At 36.9% G+C, this 27,340-nt stretch overlaps 1 protein-coding gene across 1 annotated transcript in view; it reads left to right on the top strand.

The window, feature by feature from the left end:
- The window catches only part of LOC123558580 (E3 ubiquitin-protein ligase HERC2-like), a 197,919-nt gene that overhangs the window by 139,684 nt on the left and 30,895 nt on the right, over positions 1 to 27,340 (top strand). Inside the window, exons 37-53 of the mRNA XM_053544141.1 lie at positions 782 to 991; positions 2,424 to 2,592; positions 3,276 to 3,836; positions 4,251 to 4,432; positions 5,775 to 5,960; positions 7,103 to 7,214; positions 7,866 to 8,079; positions 8,299 to 8,432; positions 8,901 to 9,091; positions 9,646 to 9,843; positions 10,330 to 10,614; positions 12,141 to 12,222; positions 12,751 to 12,894; positions 13,347 to 13,437; positions 15,216 to 15,393; positions 16,080 to 16,333; positions 16,735 to 16,879. Of these exons, the coding sequence (XP_053400116.1) occupies positions 782 to 991; positions 2,424 to 2,592; positions 3,276 to 3,836; positions 4,251 to 4,432; positions 5,775 to 5,960; positions 7,103 to 7,214; positions 7,866 to 8,079; positions 8,299 to 8,432; positions 8,901 to 9,091; positions 9,646 to 9,843; positions 10,330 to 10,614; positions 12,141 to 12,222; positions 12,751 to 12,894; positions 13,347 to 13,437; positions 15,216 to 15,393; positions 16,080 to 16,333; positions 16,735 to 16,879 (3,336 nt within the window). The remainder of the gene's footprint in view (positions 1 to 781; positions 992 to 2,423; positions 2,593 to 3,275; positions 3,837 to 4,250; positions 4,433 to 5,774; positions 5,961 to 7,102; positions 7,215 to 7,865; positions 8,080 to 8,298; positions 8,433 to 8,900; positions 9,092 to 9,645; positions 9,844 to 10,329; positions 10,615 to 12,140; positions 12,223 to 12,750; positions 12,895 to 13,346; positions 13,438 to 15,215; positions 15,394 to 16,079; positions 16,334 to 16,734; positions 16,880 to 27,340) is intronic.

Raw genomic sequence — 27,340 nt, 5'->3', positions numbered from 1 at the left:
TCAAGATCCATGCTGTTCGCTTTCAAAGCCTATTGCAATTAGGGAAGCTGTGACCGAACAGGATGGATCCTGACAAGACTGCGTGAATTCGCAGGCTGGTCTGGATCCATGCTGGTTGCAAAACCACTATGTTTGTTTTCTCATGGCATGGCTCATTTATGAAATAGTCACATTGATGCTTTGAAAATGTAAAATTTAGAACAGCTATTACAAACTTATAAATTTCTGGAGCCATATACATCTACTGCTAAAGTCTGAAATTTAAACTGACTTTAAATCTCTAATTATTCAAGTTGCGATAACTTCATGTATGATGCATTTCACAGTTTAAAATTTTAAGTTGTTTGCCTAATTGAATGAGCAATATGCAGGCAAAGTTTGATGAAAAATTGTAGTACCAGTAAAAATATAGCAGTTGGACAGTTCTTATTGTAGTGTCAATCCAAATTTTAGACTTTAAACATTGACGAATATGGAACCTGCTTACTAAATTATTCCACTGTACTTACCTGCTTTTGTATGAAAGTACAATCATCATGTATTTATAGGTACGTCTTCAAATTAGGAGAGAAACAAAATCCAAATGATTATTCTGTACTTTTTTTATGATAAAATATTGAGACTGCTTTACATTCATTCATAGACTGTCTCCATTTATTCATAGACTGTAGACAGTCTCCATTCATTAGACAAGTTACTATGATAAGGAAACCTGTTTTGTCAGAAAAAATATGAAATGTTGGTTCTGTCATTAGCTCCAGTTTCAAATGGATCTTTCCAGAATGATCCCACCCTGGCTACAGATGAGGCCTCTGTGCTGGCCATGCTGGCTGCCATTGGTGGAGTAGACAGCCGACCACGACTGGGAGGCGTCGTAAAGATAGATGACATTGGGACAGGTACAATATCGAAGATAACGCCACGTGGGAAGATTCTGGTACAGATGAATGATGGAACTGTGTCATCTTGTAGACTTAGTTCTCTTGTACCAGTAAGTTTATATATAAAACAGTCTCAACAAGCAAATGAAATCCCCATTCTATCAATCTTTAAAAGTTGAAACCCATAAATTTATATTCCTACAGAAGTGCCCTTTTTAGCCCACCACCATCAAATGATGGGCTATTCAAATCACTCTGCGTCCATGGTCTGTCCGTCCGTCCGTTAACAATTTCTCGTTATCGTATCTCCTCAGAAACTACTGTGGGGATTTTGACCAAACTCTGTCAGAATGATGTATTTGTACCCTAGTTATGTCCTTCTGAAAATTAGACTGGTTCAACAATTTTTGAGTGAGTTGTGGCCCTTTGTTTATTTTTATAATTTACATATATTTATATAAGGAAAAACTTTGAAAATCTTCTTGTCCAAAACCAGAGGGCCTAGGGCTTTGATATTTGGTATGTAGCATCATCTAGGGGTCCTCTACCAAGATTGTTCAAATTATTTCCTTGGTGTCAAATATGGCTCCACCCCGGGTCAGGTCACATGGTTTATATAGACTTATATAGGGGAAAACCTCTTGTCCAATACCATAGGGCCTAGGGCTTAGACATTTTGTATGTGACATCATCTAGTGGTCCTCTACTAAGATTGTTCAAATTATTCCCCAGGGTCAAATATGGCCCTGCCCTGGGGTCACATGGTTTACATAGACTTGTATAGGGAAAAACTTTAAAAATCTTCTTGTCTAAACCACAAAGCCTAGGGCTTTGATATTTGCAATGTAGCATCATCTAGTGGTTCTCTACCAAGTTTGTTCAGATTATCCCCCAAGGGTCAAATATGGCCCGCCCCGGGGGTCAGACGGTTCATATAGACTTATATAGGGAAAAACTTTTAGATTCTTCATGTCCATAACCTCTACAAGGCTCAAATTTAGACCACATGTTTAGTTTTGAGTGGCAAGATGAAACTTGACATCAGTTGACATTGATCTTGACCCGGTGACCTACTTTCACATTTCTGTAGAAACAGCCTCCAAATTTGAAGCACATGCATAGTTCTGTGTACTGAAATGAACTTTGACCTTGAAATTGATCTAGTGACCAACTTCCACATTTCTCAAGCTACAGCTTTCAAATATGAATCACATGCACAGTGTTGTGTACAGAAATGATATTTGACCCTGATTTTGACCTTGAACTAGTCTTGAAATTTGGAACATTCAAAAATGGCTCAATGGTGGGCGCCAAGATCACTCTGTGATCTCTTTTTTATAGAATGATGAAAATTTTTGCCCACGAAATAAAGTTTCTTTACAACCACGTTATAAACAAAAGCATTTTGGGCCTTTAATTAAGGCAGTTATATGATTTTATAAGGTTGCCAGGAAAGTAAAGCCTCTTGTTATGTAATGATTCCTGATATGCTAAAAAAAAAAATTAGGTGTTTACCATAAAGAAAATAATAATTTTTTCTAGGTACAGTGTTTGGAGTTCAATGTGGAGAAGTTGTCACTGTCGGAGGAGATAGTGAACATGTTAGCTACCATGTTGTGTCTGGCCTGCCACATCTACAGGGTGGAGAAGGAAGGTAGAGACTCGGACAAGGCACCGCTGGCTACAAGTACAACCACTGTAGAATCTGAAGGTAACACACTTTGTACATCTGTTTTATGAGTAAATTTAGATTTATAACAAGATCTGTTTTGAGTATAGAAAGCAACTGATTAAAGTGAAAGTAGACTGTGTTGGTCAGAGCTAATGAAAAATGTGCATCACCCCACACACCAACAGAGAAATTCCATTACATCAAAACTGAATTTATTTCATGATTCCAAAGGACCAGAAAATATAACAGCATAAAATATAAAGATGAATATAGAAAGATTTTAAGACAGAGAGACATATACCCAGCAAGCATTTAATAAAAGACATGCCTAGCTAAACTAGTCTCATCCTTATCAAATGATATATTGTTGTCAATGGAAAGACTTGTCAGGCTTGGTATATAGCATACCAATAAATATGGTACCCAAGAGAAAGTTAAATAAAAGCCTTATTTAAATTTAAATCAAGGTTATGAAATAATTATAGAATGAAAACATGTGAAAGACCAAAAGTTACTTAATATAATAGTTAAAAGTGGACATTATGGAAAATCACCATATGACATGATATTGCGTTGGTGTGACTCTAAACCCATCAAAAGAAAAAGGAATCTCCAGTATCTAACTATCCATTGAAAGTTGACAAGCTGTACTTCTAGTAAAGGTTTCATAAACGTTGCATGTATGGCTTTCTAGTTATTTTATGTGTACCGGTATTTTCCAGTTACAAGAGTTGACATGGGTGAGCTGAGAAAGCAACAGATCAAACTTGGTATGTTACGAGCAGGACGAGTACTTCTTCAAAATCAGAGCATTCTGCGTAAAATCCTCACCCAGATCACGTTGCCGGAACTCCAGCACTCGGAGGTAGATACCAGCACTAGCGATGAGGATTGTTCACCGGACACTGGAGATTCACTGAATACTATACTGCAGCAGTTTCTGATGTCGGCGACACAGCCTTCCCCACTGAAAGCTTTGTTTGGTAGAGACGAACTGGAGGCAGCTTGTCTGTCCGTCTGTCAGTATCTGACAGCATCTAGAGACTGTTTTGAAGAAGAAGTTGATGAATCAGACTCGGACAGTGAGGCGGCTCCTTACCAGGCTCCGCCCCCTGCTGCTCCTGTGCCTACAGTAAACATAAACCCTGATGTGCCAACTGTCCTAGGAAAACCAAAGATTAAGAAAAGTAAGCCAAGTGTCCCGCCACCTTTACCTGAGGTGACACGTATCATGGAAATGGGATTTCAGAGGAAACAAGTGGAGTATGCTATCAAATCTCTTGGTAAGAAGGAAACAAAATATGTGTATGTTGTGTTTTTCTCCCCTGATGTATACACAATCATCAGTAAAAAAAATCAAAATTGTTTAAAATAAAAGCTAATTTTACACTAGCTAAAAATACTACACCATATAAAATGACATTCATAAATTGTCAGTTTTATAAGCAGGGCTCTGCCTTGGAGCAGTTTATAATACTGAAAGCAAGTCAAACTGAAAGTTGTAATAGATTAATGGCTAGCCAACCTCACATTTACCATGATAGAATAAATGCAAACATACTCTTAGCCAATATTAGGAAAAAATTATTTACAACATTAAAAACTTAAAGAATGTTTTGTTGCAAGTATTCAGCTGTAAACAATGGTTTAAATTGCAATAAATGGAATAGAGTTTTGTCAAGTAAAATTTGTTACAGGTGGTTCACTGGCATCAGCCTCAGATATACCAAGTCCAGAGTCGGTGGTGAACTGGTTGATTGAGCATGTTGAGACTTTACCAGCTGAGGATTCAGACTCCGACAGCGTGTCATCGGTAGATTATGACTCTGATACTGACTCCACATCAGATGTATTTGAAGATCTGGATTCATCTGGAGAGGTTAGTTCTTTTACAGGCTTGTTTTAGTTTGAGGTTTTTCTGTTTCACTAACTGTGGTCTTTGTCCTTTTAAATACTTAAAATTTCAGTGATGAACTGTGAATCTTTGTTATTAAAAGTTGTTAAAATTTCAGTGATGTACTATGAGTCTTTGTCCTTCAAAAGCCTGTATTAAAAATTGTCTGAAAATTAAAATAGAGCATTTGGTTATATAATGTTTATACTAAAATTTCCTTTATACTAATAGCAAGGTAGGTGTTTTTTCCTTTTTAAACATCTGGCAATATATTTTGAAGAATTGCTTAATAGAAATCAGAACATTGATAATGCCTTTATATACAGTGAAACACCGCTCGCTCGAGCATCGATGACTCGAGCACCCGGGCTCGCTCGAGCAATTCATGTGGTCCCAGCCGATTTCCTTCTATTTTCTATGTGAAATTACCATGGCTGGGTCGAGCATCGATAACTCAATCGCTCGAGCATGACACCTGGTCCCTGTGTATTAACTTACTCTTTGTTGCTTATGGCAAACTCGAGCAGAGGTGTCAAAATTTTTCACACCATCGGCGGTCAGAATGTATCGGTTAATTTAAAATTTTCTCACATCGTGAAAATTGCATGGTCTATTCCCCGACTCTCTTAAATGTTTGTTTGTCAGTATATTTGATCTGATAATGAGATTAATTATTGATGAAAGGTGGAAGAAAAATTTTATTGATCAAAATGTTTATTAATTATTACTTTTTTTCTGCGGGATCGAGGAGATAATTATGAGATCTTAATATTTTAATCAGCAGTTGTTTGCATGCAAATAAAGGAAATAAGATAGCATTTTCATAAAATTGAGACGATAATTATGAGATCTTAATTTGGAAAAGAAAATTGCAAATTCGATTACAGTATTTCAAATAAAAAAATGTCTTAGCTGTTTCTTCACATGTGCCATTTACGATCTCTCATAAATAACGTTTGTAATACGTTTTTTTGAAAATGTCACGAGTGTGTTATTATAACGCATCACCGTTTCCTCTGCAAATGGTCATGATGACAGCTGGTAAAACAAACTTCGATTTTCTTCGTATGTTGGTCAATGTTTGGGTCGCTCGAAACCATGGATAACTCGAGCATTTTGCTCATCCCCTTGCGACCTCGAGCGAGCGGTGTTTCACTGTATTCTAAAACAACAGGAATGAAATTAAAAGTAACAGAAAAAGAATAAAGAATACTCAGGTTTAGTAAATTTTAAGCATAGGGTTGAAAATCAGTGGTGTTTTGGAATTGCCCTTCTGCAAGAAAAACTATTTTGTTGAATAAAACCCTGTAATAATTGATTCTTCCAGTTGTTGCTGTCAGTGGTGTTAGGTAACAATACAAATACCAACCAAGCCTTCAAGAAGCGGGCAGATTTTCCAACAGACGATGAATATGCCATGTACATCAGAGACAATATACAGGTTGGGATGTCTATCAAATGTTGCAGGTCGTACGAGGAGGTGCATGAAGGAGACATTGGTAAAGTTATCAAAGTAAGTACAGTTGAACCTACTTTAGCAGCCACCTGAATCAAGCCCTAAGTTGCCATAAACAGCCATTCAGCTAGCTTCCCATATAGAACTTTTGTTCTTATTTCAATTCTTCTGAAGCAGCCATAGTTGGCTGCTTAAGACAGGTTTGACTGTAAAGCCATACCTAAATGGGGCTACTGTATTAACACAGGAGTATGCAAATTGTACTAAAGACCATTCCACTCTTGAAACCTTTCAGGTAATTGCAATTATTGAATTAAACCTGCTTGTTTCATCACATGAGCTGTGCCATGAGAAAACCAACATAGTGGCTTTGCGACCAGCATGGATCCAGACCAGCCTGCGCATCCGCGCAGTCTGGTCAGGCTCCATGCTGTTCGCTTTTAAAGCCTACTGCAATTAGAGAAACCGTTAGCGAACAGCATGGATCCTGACCAGACTGCGCAGATGCGCAGGCTGGTCTGGATCCATGCTGGTTGCAAAGCCACTATGTTGGTTTTCCCATGGCACGGCTCATATGAGAAAACCATCCAGTTGGCTTACTGAAGGTTGATGGTTCTACCCAGGTGCCAGAAATAATGCCTGAAATGGCTTTTTGGGGCTTCCTCCACCAGTACAGGCAGAACAATTGTTGTATTCCTTGCATTGAGTTGAAACTTAAACCCACTAAAACAAACAAAATCTAAAGGTATACAAAGATTATCCTACTACATATGATAACTGTAATACTCTGGATTCCTGGTTTTCTGACAGAAGATATTATCCATTCACTAGTAATATGGTTTTAGCATAGAAAAGTAGCAAAACCAATTGCAAGTGAGGAAGTTTACTCCAGTAAAATTCCAGTAAACCACAAATGTATAATGAATGAAAACCGAACAGAAATTATCAGTTTTAACATATTTTTCTTACAGTTTGACCTGCCTTGGCAGTCACCTGTATTAAACAGCCGCTTGCTTTAAGCTGCCAGTCAGCTAACTTCTCAAAGTGACATTTTGTTCTTATTTCTGCTTGTCTTGAGCAGCCACCTGCCTTATGCAGCCAAATTGTGTTACTCTGGACTGGCTGTGTAATACAGGTTTGACTGTACATATTTACGTGTTTTCTCTGTGTCTATATTTTTGTTGTATTTAATTACACAGTTGGACAGAGATGGCCTTCAGGATTTGAATATACAAGCCGATTGGCAGAGAAAAGGTGGAACATACTGGGTACGATATGTACATGTTGAACTGCAAGGATTCATTAACACAAGTAGGTCCCCATGGTTACATTGTCAGGATTATTTCCAATGTAGAAATGGCATATAATTTTGACTTGGACTAGAGTTTTGAGTTGAGTGTACATAAAGATTGCTATATACCATAAATAATATCTGAACTTTATGTGTGTGCCCTTTGGTCAGAGAAAGTCAGTAAATAGTGATTTAGGTATTCTTATGCCTTCTGTAATGTGGCAACAACAAGTAAAGGTGACTTCATTTAATTTCGGTGGCATGTTATTTTATTATTTTGGTCAAAATCACTATTTTGTAGGGATATGAATCATTGTTTTTAATTTGTGATGATAAATTGAATGAGTATTTTATTTTTTGGTAAGGATATAATTTGTGGATTAGACTAAGTCCACAAAGGTTAGTCACTATTTTATTTATGAGCAGTATTACTTAAATAGGCACAAATATTATACATGTTGTTATTTCAGTGTTAATGGAATGACATTTTAAAAGCCATAGGAAAGTTCTAAATTGCTATATCTAAAATATATTTTTGGATAAGCCTAGTTATAATTTGAATTTAAAAAAAAATCTGAATACCATCCAAATTAACAATCCTTGTTTTAAGAAAATAAACAGAACACAAAGTAGCTATTAAAAATTCTTTATATTATATTTTCTTCTTACAGGCTCGAGTATCAAAGTTGGAGACAAAGTACGGGTAAAGCCCAGTGTAGTGACACCCACTTACAAATGGGGCTCGGTGACTCATCGCAGTGTGGGTACAGTGACAGCCATTATATCAAATGGACGAGACATTACAGTAGATTTCCCACAGCAGGCACACTGGACAGGGGTAATAGATGAGATGGAACTGGTACCCAGCACTCACACCGGAGTCGGGTAAGGGGAATTAACTCTCTGATACACCTAAATCATGAGAAAATTCAAGGTTCAAACTGGTTAATAGATAGCCAATGTCACTTATCCTTAATTTAAATGTAAACATGTTCTTTAAAACTGAGATTGAAAATATCTTAAAACAAAGAAGTTTTCAGCCAGTGTTATGTAAAAGATAAAGGAGGTTATTCTCAAGATTTGACGTTTCATGTTGTGTTTCAGATGTGATGAGTGCAGCATGTTCCCAATCATTGGTGTTCGCTACAAGTGTCGTATCTGTGACAACTTTGATTTCTGTGAGAACTGTTTCAAATCAAAGAAACACAGACATCCGTTCAGTAGGATTGCGGAACCTGGTAAGAGATACACCAAGCTGAATTTATGCTTTGTTTTTTGGAAAATACTAATAATTTTTAAAATGCAGATTCAATGTAATTAATGAAATGTATACAGATGTATATTTGCGCATGAAAAATTTAGTGCATTGGACAAAATTTTTAATTTTACACCAAGTCTTGTTAACAGATGCATTACAAGGATGGCAGTTTTGATACCTTTTTTAACCTGTCTTTCTTTAGTGTAATGATTTTTATTGAAAGATATTTCTGTATGATTACCAGTTTTCACTTAAAGAAAGAAAAGAAGGCCTGTATTAATAAAAGTATGTTTTTAGTATGTATTATCATAACATATTTTGACAGTTCAATTGATTAAGTATAGCATTATGTTTTCATTACATTCAGATTGCTCTCCAGCTAGTTTGCTGAAGGTTGGTTTTTAAATGACTTTGACTACTAGTTTTTGATATTTTTATTGTTTTTCAGGAAGTGAACCAGTCCCAGCAGGTAAACCAGGCAAACAAAAGAAGAGACCAGTCTACCCTACCAGTGGTTCCCTGATTGAAGACTGGCACATGTGTGTAAAGAACCTGACTGTATCTACACGGGAGAATCAGGCACACAGACTGATTGAGGGCAACAGTGGATACTGGCAAAGTGCTGGTTCCCAGGGCAAGGTGAGTTTGTACATTTGTATACAGTATAATAATAGGAGAACCAGGCTTGATTATTTGTGGGTAACATTGAATACTTGCAGTATAGTGGCCACCTGGGTATAAGGAGTTCTTATGTTGTTCATGTCATATACTTGTTATTATGTAGTGTTCAGGCATGAGTTTTTATATAAAAATTTTGTGAGTTTGAATTTAATGGGGTTTTTTTTTCTTGATTCACTATTAAAGTTACAGAAATATCTTAAAGAATTGTGAAATTGTATAAAAAAACAAACTTACACAGTCACAATTATAGAAAATACTTCTGAGATACTGTAAAATCACTGATATTTGCGGGAGTCTAATCTTAGTGGATGTTGTGGTTATTCCAGTCCATGAAATGAAATAAAAGCGAAAATATTTAACTCCCATTCATCTTCAAAATATGAAATTTACAAATTCATATCCCAGCAAATAGGGTTTTTTGCTCAATTCACGAAATTCAATGCCCGCAAAATTGATTGATTTCACAGTGTGTTACATTCAGAACAGTAAAGATTTGCTTTTTCCTTCTGCAGCATTGGATTCGTATTGAGATGTTACCAGATATTCTAGTCAACCGTTTATTTATGAGAGTAGAGCCAACAGATTCAAGCTACATGCCATCTATGATTGTCATCAGTGGTGGTGACACTGTCCACTCCTTGAAGGAGATCAGATCTGTAAACATCGGCTCCTCTGATTCTCTTATAACCCTTCTTCAAGATTGCACTGATGTAAGTATTTAGTATAATGTAATTACTTTGATTTTAGAGAAAGCTTATGTTTCATGTCTGTTATACAAGAAAAACCTTATTGTTGTCCTTAGGTGCCTAGGTGGTTCTGTCCTACTTGATGATTTATCCAACGGGCTTTGAAACGGCAACATCTTGTTGTTGTGAATAAGTTTCTAACAACTTTTCCACATCCACTGCATCAAGACTTCCTCTTAATCTAATGTGTGACAGGATGTTGATACCAATTTCTTTCCGCATGATGGCACAAATTAAAATTGTTTTTCTGACCATTTCCTCAATCTTATTTCTTTTGTCTTAATCAGTCTCTAACAGTTGAGAATGTCAGAAGAAAAAAGTTGATCTGGTCAGTGTATTTCGGTGTTGCCTAAAATTGTGCGTTAATACCTCCACTAAAATTCATTGAAATTATGCTGTTTCAGCCGGTTTCAAATATAATTTCCTTTTCTTCTTTCTTCTTCTTTCCAGTATTACAGATTTATAGAGATTGCCATTAAACAATGTCGACAGAGTGGTATCGACTGTAAAATCCATGGTCTATCTGTGATTGGACGATTCAGGTCAGACGATGACTCGGCAGCCGGGTTTTCGTTCCTCGCCTCTGACCGGGAGGATGAGGAAGAAGATGTGAATCGGATGCTGATACCATCAGTGAAACGTAAGGTGAAGGGAGCAGGAAAAGAGATTCAGACCCACGTGTTTACCTGGGGTCTCAATGATAAAGACCAGCTTGGAGGACCTAAAGGCTCAAAGGTAGAGTGTATATTCATGAAGATCAATATCATTAAGTGAAGTAGTATTTTCAGGTGGAGTTAGATATGAGCCGCGCCATGAGAAAACCAGCATAATGGTTTTGCAACCAGCATGGATCCAGACCAGCCTGCGCATCCGCGTAGTCTGGTCAGGATCCATGCTGTCCGCTTTCAAACCCTATTGCAATTAGAGAAACCGTTAGCGAACAGCATTGATCCTGACCAGACTGCGTGGATGCGCAGGCTGGTCTGGATCCATGCTGGTCGCAAAGCCACTATGTTGATTTTCTCATGGCACGGCTCATATTGTCAGGTGCTCAAGTTGATTCCATTTAAACTATTATATTCATCAATGTTTAAAGTCTAACACTTATACTTAACCATTACCCTGCTAAATTTCTATAATGAACTTGTCCATCTTCATTTGGAAAGTACCATTAACTGTTAAAAGGGATGGTTACCAAAAAGCACTGACTGAATGGCGAACAGTGTAGATCATGATCAGACTGCACGGATGTGCAGGCTGATCATAATCTTGGTATCTTGGTATAGTGGTGGAGGGATAGCTCAGTGGTTTGCACACTGGCCTTCGAATCCTGAGGTCAGGGGATCGATCCCCGGCAGCTACTCAGGAATTTTCAGAAACACTTTTCAGTGTTTCCCACCCAACTAGAAGTGTACTGGTCAGGAACCCAGGCAATCCTTGCGTGTATCAGTGCTTTACACTGGGCACGTTAAAGAACCAGGCTGTCTATTCGCAACGAGCTAGGCTAAGTTAGCTGGACAAGCCTGTATCTGATTTCTGATCTCTCTGTTGTGGGAGCTTTGTCTCACTCTGTCCCTCTGGTCAGATTGCCCTGTGTCTGTACTAGTAGAGGATGAATTATGCGCCCTGTGTGATTGCATTTGAACTATGTAAAGCGCCTTTGAACGGGAAATTGATCATTGAAAGGGCGCTATATAAATCTGGTATAATAATAATAATAATCTACACTGGTTGCAAAGGCAAAATCAATCGTGTCCAGCATTATAAGGGTTAAGTATTTAATTTGCCATAACTTTGTTTATAACATATCTGGACTGATAAAATTTCACTGAAATGTCTGTAGCTGTGTATTGTACATTCATGTAAAGTTTTGTTATAATCTATGTAAATAGAACCCATACAGAGCAAATTTTAGTCAGAGTCTAAGTTTCAGAGGTTGAAGGATATGGGCCCAGGATATGCCAGACTTGTGTCTTTAAAGAAGACTGTTATTATGTCTCCCACACCACTGTGTGGTGGGAGACATATTTACTTACTCCTGTCTGTATGTCCGTACATGCGTACGTCTGTCTGTCTGTCACAAATCTTGTCCACACTCTTTAAGTCGAACAATTTCCATCCGGTCTTCACAAACTTGAACAAAATGTGTTTGCCAATAAGTCCTCGGTCAAGTTTGATAACTAGCCAAAACGCCTCAGGCACTTCGGAATTATTGCCCTTGAAACATTGTTTTTTGGACACATATTTTTGTTTTCTTCTAGATTAAGTTACCAGTGTTGAATGAGACATTATCAGCTCTGAAGTGTGTACAGATTGTAGGTGGATCCAAATCTCTCTTCTGTGGTAAGTGTAATTGGTATCCTAATCTAGGTAAACAGTATATGAGCCGCACCATGAGAAAACCAACATAGTGGCTTTGCGACCAGCATGGATCCAGACCAGCCTGTGCATCTGCGCAGTCTGGTCAGGATCCATGCTGTTCACTAACAGTTTCAGTCTCTAATTGCAATAGGCTTTGAAAGTGAACAGCATGGAGCCTGACCAGACTGCGCGGATGCAGCATGGCTCATGTCTGTGATGTGTGTACCAGTAAATGGTATCATTATACAAGTAAATATTGCACTGGTATGTGTAATTAGTATCTTCACGAGTACGTACCGGTAATTGCCTTTGATTTGCATAAGTATCAGAAACAGGGTAGAATTTGGTTTATGGTATGTGTAATTGGTATCTGTAGTCCGGTAGAAAATTGCTTTTGAGGTGTGTAAAAGGTATCTGAACATAGAGAATCAATATTATCATCAGTGTGAAGTAAAGGTAGTAGAGTATCTTTTTTAATGTTGATCGTTATACATAATTTATCCTATACAGTGACACAGGAAGGGAAAGTTTATGCATGTGGTGAGGCTACCAATGGCCGTCTGGGACTGGGGATGAGTGCTGGAACGGTATCTGTACCTCGACAACTTACTGCTCTCAGTCAGTATGTCATCAAGAAAGTTGCAGTGCATTCTGGTAAATTTTCTTCAAATATTCTAAAGTTTTATAAAATAGCTGAAAAACTTGTTCAATCTTTAAGTCATTCTGACAACTTAAAAACCTCCAGACTGTGGTATGTATATTTGGCTAAAACAGTAGTAGAGATAAACGTCCTTGTGGTCAGTTATACTGTGTTAGTACTGAAACATTTGATTGATAATCTTAGAGTCACAAGTTCTTGTGAACTTGCTTTAAATAAAATTTGGGCTAAAAGAATTTAACTGTTCATTTGTTTGTAGATAAAGTATAAAGTATGTTTGAAAGAAAAAAACTAAATAAGTATTGCTTTTAATATTTTGTAGTTAGTACTACTTTATTCTTATGAGTTAAGAATTGATTTAATGTAGCTAGGTTATACATTCAAATGAATGGCAATGAATGTAGATGTTAAAACATATCTCATTTAGATTGAATTTGAAATATTCCAGGAGGCCGACATGCCCTGGCTCTCACTGTGGATGGAAAGGTGTTCTCCTGGGGAGAGGGTGATGATGGCAAACTAGGACATTTCAGCAGAATGTAAATATATCATTGCTATGATAGTCGCTAGCAAATTAGCATGATGCAACCTTTTGATCGTATCATTCATTAAAATGTTTGCATAAATATCTCTCATTCATTCATATTTAAAGACACTTGCTGCAGTTTCTTGTATGAGAGATGGGGCAAGTATTTCCCAATAATACAATTTGTTCAAACTTTGTTTCATGTTAGAAACAGAAAAATGCAAAAACAGTCATAGGTCACCGTGCCTGTTTAGGAGTTATCTGCCCTTAAAACTGGATTTTTCTTCAAATTTGCATATTCAAGGGTAGATAACTCCTGAACAAGCATTGTGACCAATTATTTTTCATAATTCTGTTTCTAACAGGACACTGTGTTCATGCACAAAGTTTGAACAAATTCTATTATTGGGAATTTTTTACCCCAAACTGCTGCAACTGTCCTTAAGTCCAGTATGGAATGCTGGATTTGTGAGTCTGATCTCTGGTAAGGTTTGTCTTCTCTGTGACATTTTGATAAAAGACATTGCATATGAAATAATTTGTCCACCGCCTCTAACTTAAGTGGAGAGTTTTGCAGTTAATTGCAGAGAACAGGTTAATACTGGTACAGAATCTAGAAACACTGATTAGGTTAACCGTCCGCAGGTAACTGAAATGGTTGCATGTGTGTATGATGTTAAGAGAAAATATTATTTCATTTTTAGCTCACCAGTCGCAAAGTGACAAGGTGAGCTTTTGTGATCGCGCGGCGTCCGTCCGTTCGTGCGTGCGTAAACTTTTGCTTGTGACCACTCTAGATGTCACATTTTTCATGGGATCTTTATGAAAGTTGGTCAGTATGTTTATCTTGATGATATCTAGGTCAGGTTCGAAATTGGGTCACTTGCCTTCAAAAACTAGGTCAGTAGGTCTAAAAATAGAAAATCCTTGTGACCTCCCTAGAGGCCATATTTTTTAATGGATCTTCATGAAAACTGGTCAGAATTTTCACCTTGATGATATTTAGGTCAAGTTCGAAACTGGGTCACGTGCGGTCAAAAACTAGGTCAGTAGTTCAAATAATAGAAAAACCTTGTGACCTCTCTAGAGGCCATATTTTTCATGGGATCTTTATGAAAGTTTGTCTGAATATTCATCTTGATGATATCTAGGTCAAATTTGAAACTGGGTCACGTGCGGTCAAAAACTAGGTCAGTAGGTCTAAAAATAGAAAAACCTTGTGACCTCTCTAGAGCCTAAGAGGCCATATTGTTCAATGGATCTTCATGAAAATTGGTCAGAATGTTCACCTTGATGATATCTAGGTCAAATTTGAAACTGGGTCACGCGCGTTCAAAAACTAGGTCATTAGGTCTAAAAATAGAAAAACCGTGTGACCTTTATAGAGGCCATATTTTTCATGAGACCTTCATGAAAATTGGTCAGAATGTTCACCTTGATGATATCTAGGTCAAGTTCAGAACTGGGTCACGTGCCTTCAAAAACTAGGTCATTGGGTCAAATAATAGAAAAACCTTGAGACCCCTCTAGAGGCCATATTCTTCAATGGAACTTCATGAAAATTGGTCAGAATTTTTATCTTGATGATATCTAGGTCAAGTTCAAGACTGGGTCACATGAGCTCAAAAACTAGGTCACTATGTCAAATAATAGAAAAAACGACATCATACTCAAAACTGGGTCATGTGGGGACAGGTGAGCGATTCAGGACCATCATGGTCCTCTTGTTGGAAGTAACAGGGACAGCAGTGACTTCCATAACATGAAATAACTGAGATGAAATTGTTTCAGGAATTGTGACAAGCCGAGACTTATAGATGCTTTGAAATCTAAACGTGTACGTGACATCTCGTGCGGAAGTTCCCATAGTGCAGCTATTACCTCTAATGGTGACCTGTATACATGGGGACTAGGTGAATATGGACGTCTCGGACATGGCGATAACACTACACAGCTAAAACCAAAGCAGGTAAAGTAGTCCTAATACCTATTGTATAATTAAGCCTTCTCAAGATTTATTGGTTCCCTACCGGATTTTCAGTGTATGGAACTTATGATCTGCCTCCTCCTAATGTAGAGAACATGCAAACCTGGTTATGAATTTATTTTCTCCATTTGTTTGTTCTATCATATATCTGTCTGTCCATCCTTCAGTCACAAATAATGATGAATGCTGCCATAACTTTAAAAAGGAAAAGAAATGTCTTTTTCATGCAGCCTAGGACATAGATAAAAAGCATTATGTAGAGTAAGCCTATCACTTTACTTTGTTCATTTTCCCATCTTATTTGTCCCTCTGTCTGTCTATTCATCAGTCACAAAAGATTGATTTAGCAATGATTGTAAAAGTACACATTCTTTTATGAAACCTGGTTTTTGGCTGGTAAGCTATTTGGAGAATATTCGAGTTTTTAACCAGGTTTTCAAAAACTTGTCCCATTACAATATTGTGTTTTCGAAAGAAATCAGTTTATTGAAATCAGATAAACAGACAGATAAGCTCTTTGCTGCCAAGGTCTTGTTTTCACACAATGCTGGGATGTATTGGTGATAAGTAAAAGAAACATGCTGCATGTTTTGTTAAAATCTGTAGGTTGACAATAGAGAACTTTGTTTGTTTTTGTATATTTTCTATGTATTGGTTCTGTATGATAGGTGAAGGAGTTGGCAGGACAGAGAGTTATACAGATTGCCTGTGGTAGTAGAGATGCACAGACCTTGGCCCTCACAGACGAGGGTCTGGTGTACTCATGGGGAGATGGGGATTTCGGAAAGCTTGGCCGAGGAGGCAGTGAGGGATGTAACATTCCAAAGGAGATTGACAGGTTGAGGGGCCTGGGTGTAACCCAGATTGAGTGTGGAGCTCAGTTCTCACTGGCAAGAACAAAGTCTGGACAAGTTTGGACCTGGTTAGAATCCTCATTCTTATGTCTTCAGTAATTTTCGCAATAATAGTTGTATCTCCCGGTATCTTGGTGGAATGCCTATTGGTTTTGTCAATTCAGAGCGTTTGCAGTGTTATGGGCCTTTGATGTATTAAATAAGTAAAGTTACTATTTTTCCTACTCTTGTGGCAAAGTTAAACTTGGGACCAGTCTCACCATTCAGTATTTCCATTGGTCAGTTTCAAGAGCTCATCATCAGCCAATCAGATGCTCGGATTTCGAGATTGGTCTCTAGCTTAAAAAGCAGTAACTGTGGTTAGGGGTTGTGTGGATGTGATGGGAAATGTGCTCTTTAGCTAAAAGCATTTTTCCAGTTTTATGACTAGTAAAACAAATGTTAGATAGTTGGATTTTCCATATTTCAGGGGCAAGGGAGACTATTTTCGACTAGGTCACGGCACAGATGCCCATGTAAGGAAGCCCACCCTTGTTGAAGGTCTGGTAGGGAAGAAGATTGTCCATGTAGCTGTTGGTGCCCTACATTGCCTAGCTGTCACAGAAACTGGACAGGTATGTGTTTTCTGTTTACTTAAGTTTAAGGTGAAGAGAAAGCTGTTAGACTAGATATGGTGTATTGCATTACTTCTTTTGTTGGTACGCCCGCTTAGCTCAGTAGGTAGAGCGTCGGTCTACGGATCGCGGGGTCGCGAGTTCGATCCTGGGGCGGGGCGTGTGTTCTCCGTGACTATTTGATAAACGACATTGTGTCTGAAATCATTAGTCCTCCACCTCTGATTCATGTGGGGAAGTTGGCAGTTACTTGCGGAGAACAGGTTTGTACTGGTTCAGAATCCAGGAACACTGGTTAGGTTAACTGCCCGCCGTTACATAACTGAAATACTGTTGTAAAACGGCGTTAAACCCAAAACAAACAAACTTCTTTTGAACTTTCACCCCAAAAAAAGGTTTGCTCTTGAACTCATTGTTGGAATTTATCAAAACTTGATCATAAAACGTTTGCAAAAGGTGATTCTGATTCTTTCATTTAGAGTGAAAATTGGGTGTGTAAAACTTCAAAGTTTTAAGATTAAGTTATATCAGTATATTGTGCATGATATTGTAACTTCCTTGACAAAAGTAAGACATGACCCCTTATTAATAGCAGAGAGGTCACTGACTTGTCTCTCACTGCTATAGATTAGCAACCTCACTTGTTGCGTAGAATTCTTTCGTATGAGAAAGTCAACCAGCAGGCTTTATGAAAATAAGGGGCTTATTCCCAAGTATTCACCCATTCCTGAAATAATGCCTGGAGAGGCACCTGGGGTCTTCTTCAACCATCAAAAGCTGAAAAGTTGCCATACGACTAATAATTGTGTCAGTGTGACCCAGCAAAACAAACAAATTTAATTAAAGTTTTGTCATTAGTATCTGTTGATTATAGTTGTTGTAATACACACCTTTAGACTGAATTCAAATAATTTTACATTTTGTTGATACTTCGCCAAAAATCTATAATCTACTTGACTACCAGGAGGTCTTTTAAACATTCTTTTTATATGAATCATTTACGTCTAAGACCATAAAACTAAACTTCCTTCATGTTATTCTTTTATCCACTGTGAAATGGGTATATTTAATGATATTGGAATCATAAACTTCAATCTTTCAGACAATAATTCTCTCCAGAGGTAATTTAAAAATTAGGTATACAGCTAAACCTGCCTGAAGCTTATACCATGCTAAATTTGTAAAATGGACTGGTCCATCATTCTATTTGGGCAATACCATTTATTATTTGAATGGGTGTTTACTGAAAATTTACTGACTGAATGCTGAACTGTGCAGACCATAATCAGCCTGCACGTTGGTCTGCACTGGTGGCAAAAGGCAGAATAACTTGCCACCAGCAGGCTAAAGGTTAAGCACACCTTTGGCTGTCTGCTTATTACAGATTTGACTGTATATATAAGGTGTAGCTTAATGCTGTTATAAGCCAGGGCCTATATTACTTTGCTAATTTAACATTGACAGAGCAAAAAAAACAGAAATGTTAGCATTTCAAAGTTAAAAGTACTAAGTATTGTTCTGAAAATACATCTGCCCCTGCATATCCTTTGGTCTGGCATAATTATAGACATGTTCAGTATAACCAGCATCTTTAAACTTTTTATGCCCCTGAAGGGAGGCATACTAGTTTTCAACTGTCCGTCCGTTCGTTCGTTAGTTCGTTAGTCACAATGTTAACATTTTGCATGCACTTTACTTGGGAACCACTGCACCCAGGACCTTCAAACTTCACATGCTGATAGTACCTATTGAGTACTAGACCCCTACTGACTTTGGGATCACCAAGTCAAAGGTCAAGGTCACAGGGGCCAGTGTTAACTTTTTGCATGAAGGCACTTTACTCGCGAACCACTGCACCGAGGATCTTTAAACTTCACATGCTGATAGTACTTATTGAGTACACGACCCCCTACTGACTTTGGGGTCACCAGGTCAAAGGTCAAGGTCACAGAGGCCAATGTTAACTTTTTGCATGAAGGCACTTTACTCGCGAACCACTGCACCCAGGACCTTCAAACTTCACATGCTGATAGTACTTATTGAGTACACGACCCCTACTGACTTTGGGGTCAAAGGTCAAGGTGCGGTGGGGGGCATTTTTCACCATTAGTGACAGCTCTTGTCAAAGGTCAAGGTCACGAGATCAAAGGTCAAGGCACTTTACTCGCGAACCACTGCTACCAGGACCTTCAAACTTCACATGCTAATAGTACTTATTGAGTACACAACCCCTACTGACTTTGGGGTCAAAGGTCAAGGTCACCAGGTCAAAGGTCAAGGTGCTGTGGGGGCATTTGTCACCATTAGTGACAGCTCTTGTCAAAGGTCAAGGTCACGAGGTCAAAGGTCAAGGCACTTTACTCGCGAACCACTGCTACCAGGACCTTCAAACTTCACATGCTAATAGTACTTATTGAGTACACGACCCCTACTGACTTTGGGGTCAAAGGTCAAGGTCACCAGGTCAAAGGTCAAGGTGCTGTGGGGGGCATTTGTCACCATTAGTGACAGCTCTTGTTGCAAAGTATGAATAGAATAAAACCACACAAAATTTTGCAACTTAAATAGATGGAACAAACTTAAATGGTGTTACAAATAAAGGACATAACTCATTTCTGTTTCTTTATTCAAGAACCATTTATGAAAAGCTTCTAATGAACATATATATTGAGCCTATGACAATCAAAATTATTTTAATCTTTTGGATAGTGCAAACCAAATAAATCTGTTTTATAATACAAAATCATATTATGTATCTTACAATAATGGTCTAAACTCGACTAAATACAGGAATGTGCATAATACTACCTTAACCCAAGAAAATGTTCAGACATTAAACACATTGTCTTGGCCTAATATATGCCACTGTCAGTTTGTAATTACATACTTGTATTTTCTCTTTATTTATATGCAGATCAAAGACATGTACAAATACCATAATGGAAACACAAAAGAATACAGTTATTCTGTAGTGGGTCTTTAATGTGCATTCACAATATAAACTTCTACAGTTAAAATGATTACACAGATTCTGCTATTTCCTTTGCTTTAAAAATATGTGTCAATATTTGTCAGCTAATTTATTCATATAAATTTCAGTATATTCTGAAGCAAATAAAATTTAACATAAAACTCAAAAGTTTTAATTTATTGGGCAGTAAAAATAATGTCCAAAATTCCTAAAATTGGCTCTAAATTTCCATATAATTTTCAATCCAAGAAGTGTAAACTAGAAGAGCAGGTTAACTACAAAAATTATGAACATATCCGTAGTAAAACTGATTGAGCAACTTTAAGAGAGTAATAAATTAAGATTCGACATCAACGTATTAACGCTTGTCTTACATCCAACATGAATTTAATAGTGTGAAATCATTTTATCGTGGCACACAGTTTTGTGGTTTTGGCCAAAATGGCTATTTTGTGGGGTATGAATTCACGACCATAAAGTGAAAAGGAATTTTGCTTGGTCGATCGGATTTAATTTCATAGATTGCCTATACCATGTAATCCACAAAACTAGTCGTCCCCAAAACATGTAATAATTTCACAGTAGACAGCCAAACTTAGTTTGTTTGAATTTGACGGGATCGGCAAAATTTGTTCAAGTTAACAGTAGTTGAGCCATTGAATGATATACATTATACAAGAATTTTGGCGGCATGTTACGAGTTCGAGAGAAGGGCTGTGTTCGAATTATCCAAGTTAGAGCGGACGAAGTTTGACTGTATATGAAACTTGCTGATCCAGTAAGTAAGTAAGTAAATAAAGACTTTATTTAACGAGGCTACACATTTGGTTTCCCAGTCTTCCATGTGGGCCTCAACATATATACATATAAACAACAGAGCATTACACAAAGTTACAATACAAAACAAACAAGAATGGTACATACACAAAAGTACTGTACAAACTGAATAAGAAATGTGGCATTGTTAACATGTTTAAAGACTGTCATACTCAGATAATTAATAGCAAGTTTAACACAAAGCAAAATATATTTTTGTTGGAAATGAACATGTAGATTATAATTGCATTATATACATTTACTGAATCCAATGCATTATATACATTCACACATGAGAAGAGAATTTTCACTCAACATATGAAACTTGGAATTCCTTAAGTGTTTCAGACTTTCGTATATTAAGTGGAATATCATTCCATAGTTTGGGACCTGAGTACACCAATGATTTACGAAAGAGTTCTTTCTTCGGTTTTGGAATGAGTTATTTACAGATCTCAAGTTACGATGATGCCTTTGATTAATATTTTGAAATTTATCTTTCATATACTCAGGAAATGAGTCATCATTGATGGATATGAACATCACTTTTGCCTGTTTGTATTGAAGACTCTCGTCAAATTTCATCCATTTTAAGGGGCCTCCGTGGCCGAGTGGTTAGAGTCGTTGACTTCAAACCATTTGCCCCTCATCGATGTGGGTTCGAAACCTCATTTGGGGCGTAGAATTCTTCACGTGAGGAAGCCATCCAGCTGGCTTACGGAAGGTCGGTGGTTCTACCCAGGTGCCCGCTCGTGATGAAAGTATGCACGGAGGGACACCTGGGGTCTTCCTCACATTAAGTGAAATGTCTCATATACCGTAAAATATTGTGGTCTTGCACATTAACCTTATAAATAAATCTAAAAATTTCATCCATTTTAATTTCGCTAAATAAAGCATCAGATGGCGTATAATAGCTTTTATCTAGAATTATTCTTGCTGCCCATTTTTGAAATTTGATTAGATTTGTGGTCAACTCATTGTTGCAGTTGCCCCAAATTGTACAATAGTCCAAATGTGGTAAAATATAGGCATTATAGAATAACTTTCTTGTGTGAATTTCAAGATACTGTTTGATTCTCAGCAGTAAATATAATTGAGAGTTACATGTTTTAAGTACTTTTTCAACTTGAGTCTTCCAGTTTAGATTACATCCATGTAAACATCTAACAATTTTTCAGTTTTAGAAAATTCTATGGCTTGGTTTTCTAAATATAGATCTGAATTGCTAGTTGAGTCTGTGCTTCTAGAGGATATATACATCGCTTTAGTTTTTTGTGCATTTAAAATCATCGTGTTTTGTTTGCACCATCTGTTTACATTGTCAAGGTCAGCTTGAAGGTTTTGGCATAATTCAGGAACAGAGTATCCTGAGGCTGTTATTGTCTGCAAACATATCTGTGGTAGAATTGTATACAACAGAGGCCCTAAAACTGATCCTTGCGGTACCCCTGACAGAACCTCTTCAGGTTCCGAAAGGGTACCTGAAACACTGACTATCTGTGTTCTATTGGAAAGGTATGACCTAATCCAGTTAATTGACTTTGACATGAAGACAAGACTAGTGATACTAAAGCTTGAATCAAATAGCTCCATGTTTCAACATGACAGTTGTCTTATTAATCAAAGCGTTAAGATGTTAGTCTAAGAGATGGTGTAAAGATCAATTTATGAGTTTCTAAAAATACTTTCAAGTGATCTGATACATGTTTTTCAAATATCTTAGAGAGGACAGGCAATATTGATATAGGTCTATAATTTCATGCAGTTCATGCAGAAGCATGAGGTTAACTGAAACATATAACATATGATACACAACAATGAGCCTCTACACAATGTTTTTGTCTTAGAAATTCTCAGTTTTTTGTAGAGAGCTGGATTTAAGATACCTACCTTGTCTTGAAATTATAAAAATACAAGAAACAGTAGGCTTTTGTTTTACATGGTACAGAATATAAATGATTGATCACATGGTTTGAATATTGTTGCTGATTACACAAGATTACTTTGACAAAGATAATTAATTGCAACTTAAATACAGCAATTACTGACTTTTTACTAACTGGGTCAGATTTTTAAAACATGTCATGAAGTGGCCCAGCTATCTAATAGAGTGTTCATGACTCTACCCATGTGTGGACTTGCGCCAGAAATAGTGCCCGAAGGAGCACCTGGGGTCTTCCTCCACCGTCAGAAACTGAAAAAGTCACTATTTGTCCTAAATTGTGTTCATGTGACTCTTAAACCCAGCATAAAACAAAGGGTCATGAGAAATCATGCAACATCATGTCAGACTCGCTAGCAGCATCATTGTTTTTGGTTGGCTTGATATGAGCTAGTGACTTCATTAAGAGCTCTTGTAACTGCTTATTTTCAAAGCTACATGTTACCTGTGTTTCTATGTATCTTTTAAGCTCCGTGCTTCTTGCTGCAACAATGTCACCAAACATAATTAAGAGCAAGTAATTGTTTCCACAAATTTTGGAAAATGAAATGGCTTCTTGTAACATATAATATTTCACATCTTGACCAGGATGTAAGATGGTTTGTGAGAGGATGAAAATGTAATGCTGAGAGTTTTTCAGTGCTGCCTCTATAGAATCTCGTACATCAGTTCCAGGTGCAAAACCATGAGCCTCATCAAATATTCGTACTTTGTAGCCATTTTTTCCAAGAAATGGTATTAAAATTTCTTGAACATATTTATGTACTTCATCATGGTTGTCATCGTAAGTCAAACAGACAATTTTATCTTCAGTTTCTTTTATGTTTTCTGTATCCAGTGTCATATTTTCATTATGAACATTTTCATTTTCATCTTCTGTAAGTGCTACTGCATTCAAAAGTATATTCTCATCATTTCCTTGTTCAGCACTGAGTAAACAATTGTCAATTCCAGTGACAGCACCATTTTCAGTTCTTCTCAAGTTAGTTTTTTCTTCAGGCATCAGATAGAGAATGCTCTGCTGGAGCAATCTTGAATGTTCATATATGAACCGCCCACTTTTTACGTACTGTTTAATGTTTTCATTTGTGCAGCGAGTACAGTAGTCTTTACTTGTAACAAGAATTAGTGAATTCATGGCGCCCTTTACAGCATACTTGTAGGCAATATTCCAAGCATTTTCGAGAAGTTCATTTTGGAGAAGATCGTCTGACATTACAAATATAATTCTTTTAGACTTTTTCATCATTACTTCCATGTTTTCTAATTTTGACAATCCGATAATAAAGTCTTCATACATTCGCACTGCATTGAAACCATTTGCTTTCAGGAACTGAACTACAGTATTATTGATAAATTCATGTCTTCGCTCAGAGTAAATGATGTATGCATCTAATTCAAAAATTTTCTCGTTATGTTTGTCAAATGGATGAATTCCGAAGTAAATATACATCAAGACCTTAACTGTAAATCTTTGAAAGTATAGAAGTAGAGATATAGAAACAAGAACGAAAAGTGTACAGCCAATTATTAAAGATGGAAAAATGACATGTTCGGCCACATGGAAATCATGATTAATGTGCTGACACACAAACACAGAATCTGGAACCACTATGAGCTGCTGGTCTTTTGATTTATTGTAGGTACATTTTACTGTACTCCAGTCAGTAACCTGAGTAGTCCTAGCGAGAAGCCAGGTTTTCATCCATCTGGTATGACAGTTGCAAACAAATGGATTTTTTCTGAGGAATATCTTCGAAATATTGTAACTTTTCAACTGAATAGGCAAAGCAGATAAATGATTGTTATTCAGTAACAGACTGTCCATACTTTGGGGGAAATCCTGGAGAGTTGCCGGCTCTATCAGTTTAATAGTGTTGTATGAAATGTCAAGGATGGTTACATTTTTAAAGTATTTTCTGGTTGATATACTAGCAAGGCTGGAATTTCTGAACTTTAGCTCAAGGTTTGGGGCTTCTGGTAGCTTTTCAGGCAGGACTGTCATGTTGACATTGCTGCAGTCAACAACAGCAGTACTTTGGTTGTGTCTTTCATAACAGGAACATTGTTTGGGACAGTCAGTCGTATCATTGAGGGGACATAAGAGATCTTCCTGTTTCAGGCTTAAAATTGATTGACCTTTAAACTGTAATGGATACATACATTTCCAGTCTAAATTTGATATCCCTGTTTGATAGATGTATAATACTGATGTACATGTACAATTTATAGGATTGCCTTCCCCTTTTATATAAAATTTTCGAAACAGTTTAAATACATTTGAATATTGGAAAGGAGTGTCTAGAAAGTTTGTTATGAGTGACGTTATCTGGCAAAAGGAAAAATCTAGGGTTTGTTTATGCTGCAAGTACCGATTAACATTGAGTGTGCTTTCAACGTACAGGTTATTAGTGATGTTACTGCTATATAAATTGTAAAGACTTTGTGTGTTTATATTGGTATTGTGCATATCTAAAATTTCTAGATTCTCCCCTATGATTGGATATGCAGGAATAGTTGTCAGGGGATTTTCTTGTAGGTATACCTTTTGAATTGAATTTACTTGATTTTTCAAGAAATTTCTAGGTAATACCTCCAAACGATTGTTTTCAAGATGTAGTTCATTAAGTTTTTTCATACTTGCCAGAAGATGTGTATCAATCCGGTCGAGATTATTGTTTGATAAGTCTAAAACTGTTAAATTAACTAAAGAATGAAATATGTTTGGGTCCAGCCAATCTAGTTCATTGTCTTTCAGTACAAGTTCTGACATGTTGATTTTATGCAAAAAAAGCTTTGGATCGAGTTCTTTTAAATGGTTTTTAGAAAGGTCCAAGTCTGTAAGATCTGTAACATTCCAGAGAAAATTTCTTTTTAGTTTCTTCAAGTTTGCTTTGGTTATAGTTATTGATTCAATGTGTCCAGCCAGTACAAATGAATCATGTGATGTGAGGTCCGTGTTTGAGACTGTTATTGATTGTATAAAGACATGGCAGTTGCCAAATGTCAGTGCTGCAAAGCGTTCATAAAACTCTTTGTTGGTTTCATTTAGGCTGCTAATTGTTTGATTAGTCCATGGAAACCTTATCTCTGTAAGCACGTGTATTGATGTCAAAATTAAAACATGCACATTAGGAAACTTATTTTTCAGCGTATATTCGTTTAAACGATAGTTCTGGCATCCTGTTAATTTAAGTCGATATAAGCTGTCAAAGTTTTCAGCACAGGTCTCCCAGAAAAATTTGCTGGAATTAGAAGCCATACAGTTTAGAGAACTTGATAAAATTTTTAGATTCCTTATGATTGAACCGCCTTGGTCAGATACAGTTATATCTGAAAATTCATCATGCGTAAAAGAGGATATATCCCCAAAATGTTCAAAGTGCAGCAATTCATCCAGTTGTAAATGACACTTGGAAAACTGAAATGCCAACTGAATTCTTTCAGTGAGGTTAATTTCTATATTTTGTCTACTTTTAAAGTGGATAGTTGCATTTTTGCATGCGAAATAAAGTATCAAAACAGATGAAGCTTTAACATTTGGAAATTTGATTGTAGCATCGTCTTGAATTCTGTTCACATCCATGAAACATTCATTTGTTTTGTCATCTAACAAATAATGAAACGTATTGGTGTGTTGCGTAGAAGTTTTCTCGAACATAAAATGGCATGGTTTATATTTAGTCATTTCACTGTTGGGACACATCATATGCGCATTGATTAATGCCACAGTAAAGAAAAATTTACATATATTAATCAATTCCATCTGACACATTTACACTTTAAATTACCACTTTTTAGTTTTAATTTACCACTTTTTAACAATTCTTTAAGTAAGAAAAAAATACTTTTCCGTACTCTATAGCAAAATTCTATGAAAATGCACTTTGTTTTCTTCTTATAAAGCAGTACATCCTGATTGTTGATGTTTCTAAAAATTAACAGTGTGCTAAAATTCCTTGAAGACTGGTCGATAGTGTCAATTGAACCATGTAAACTTACAAGTATTGCATTGTTTTTAAATGTTCTGTAAACAAATATTTAGCATAATTATATAGAAGGCTTTGTACTGGTCTTTTGGGCCAAGTTTTCCTACCTGATAATAAGGTGATTATATCTACACATAACAGGAGTGTACAGACAATGTACAATGTAACAATAGCGGCTATCCTTTTTGTGACAATGCAAACTGTACATATTTTTCTATGATATTACCGTTTAATGAATATGCCTGTAATCTTTACAGGGAAGTTCACTGTGATTCTTTGTTGCTCTTAAGGTGGTTCTGCATGTTTAATATAAACCGGAATGGCATAAGGTCATTTATCCGGAAAACATAGGATAATGCCTGGACTCGGCATACGGAAACAAGAATTAAATTATGAATTAATATCAGCCCTTGAGAATATGTCAACATTACTAGCTTTCTAAAGATAAAATGAGCCACACCATGAGAAAACCAACATAGTTGCTTTGCGACCAGCATGGATCCAGACCAGCCTGCGCATCCGCACAGTCTGGTCAGGATCCATGCTGTTCGCTTCAAAGTCTATTGCAACTAGAGAAACTGTTCGCATTCAAAGTTTATTGCAATTAGAGAAACTGTTAGCGAACAGGATGGATCCTGACCAGACTGCGCGGATGCGCAGGCTGGTTTGGATCCATGCTGGTCGCAAAGCCACTATGTTGGTTTTCTCATGGCGCGGCTCATATGTAATATTAGAAGGTT

Source organism: Mercenaria mercenaria, chromosome 5 (genome assembly GCF_021730395.1).
Source record: "Mercenaria mercenaria strain notata chromosome 5, MADL_Memer_1, whole genome shotgun sequence".
NCBI lineage: Eukaryota > Metazoa > Mollusca > Bivalvia > Venerida > Veneridae > Mercenaria > Mercenaria mercenaria.
Note: the sequence above shows the minus strand (reverse complement) of the source record. Positions and strands in the feature narration are given on the sequence as shown.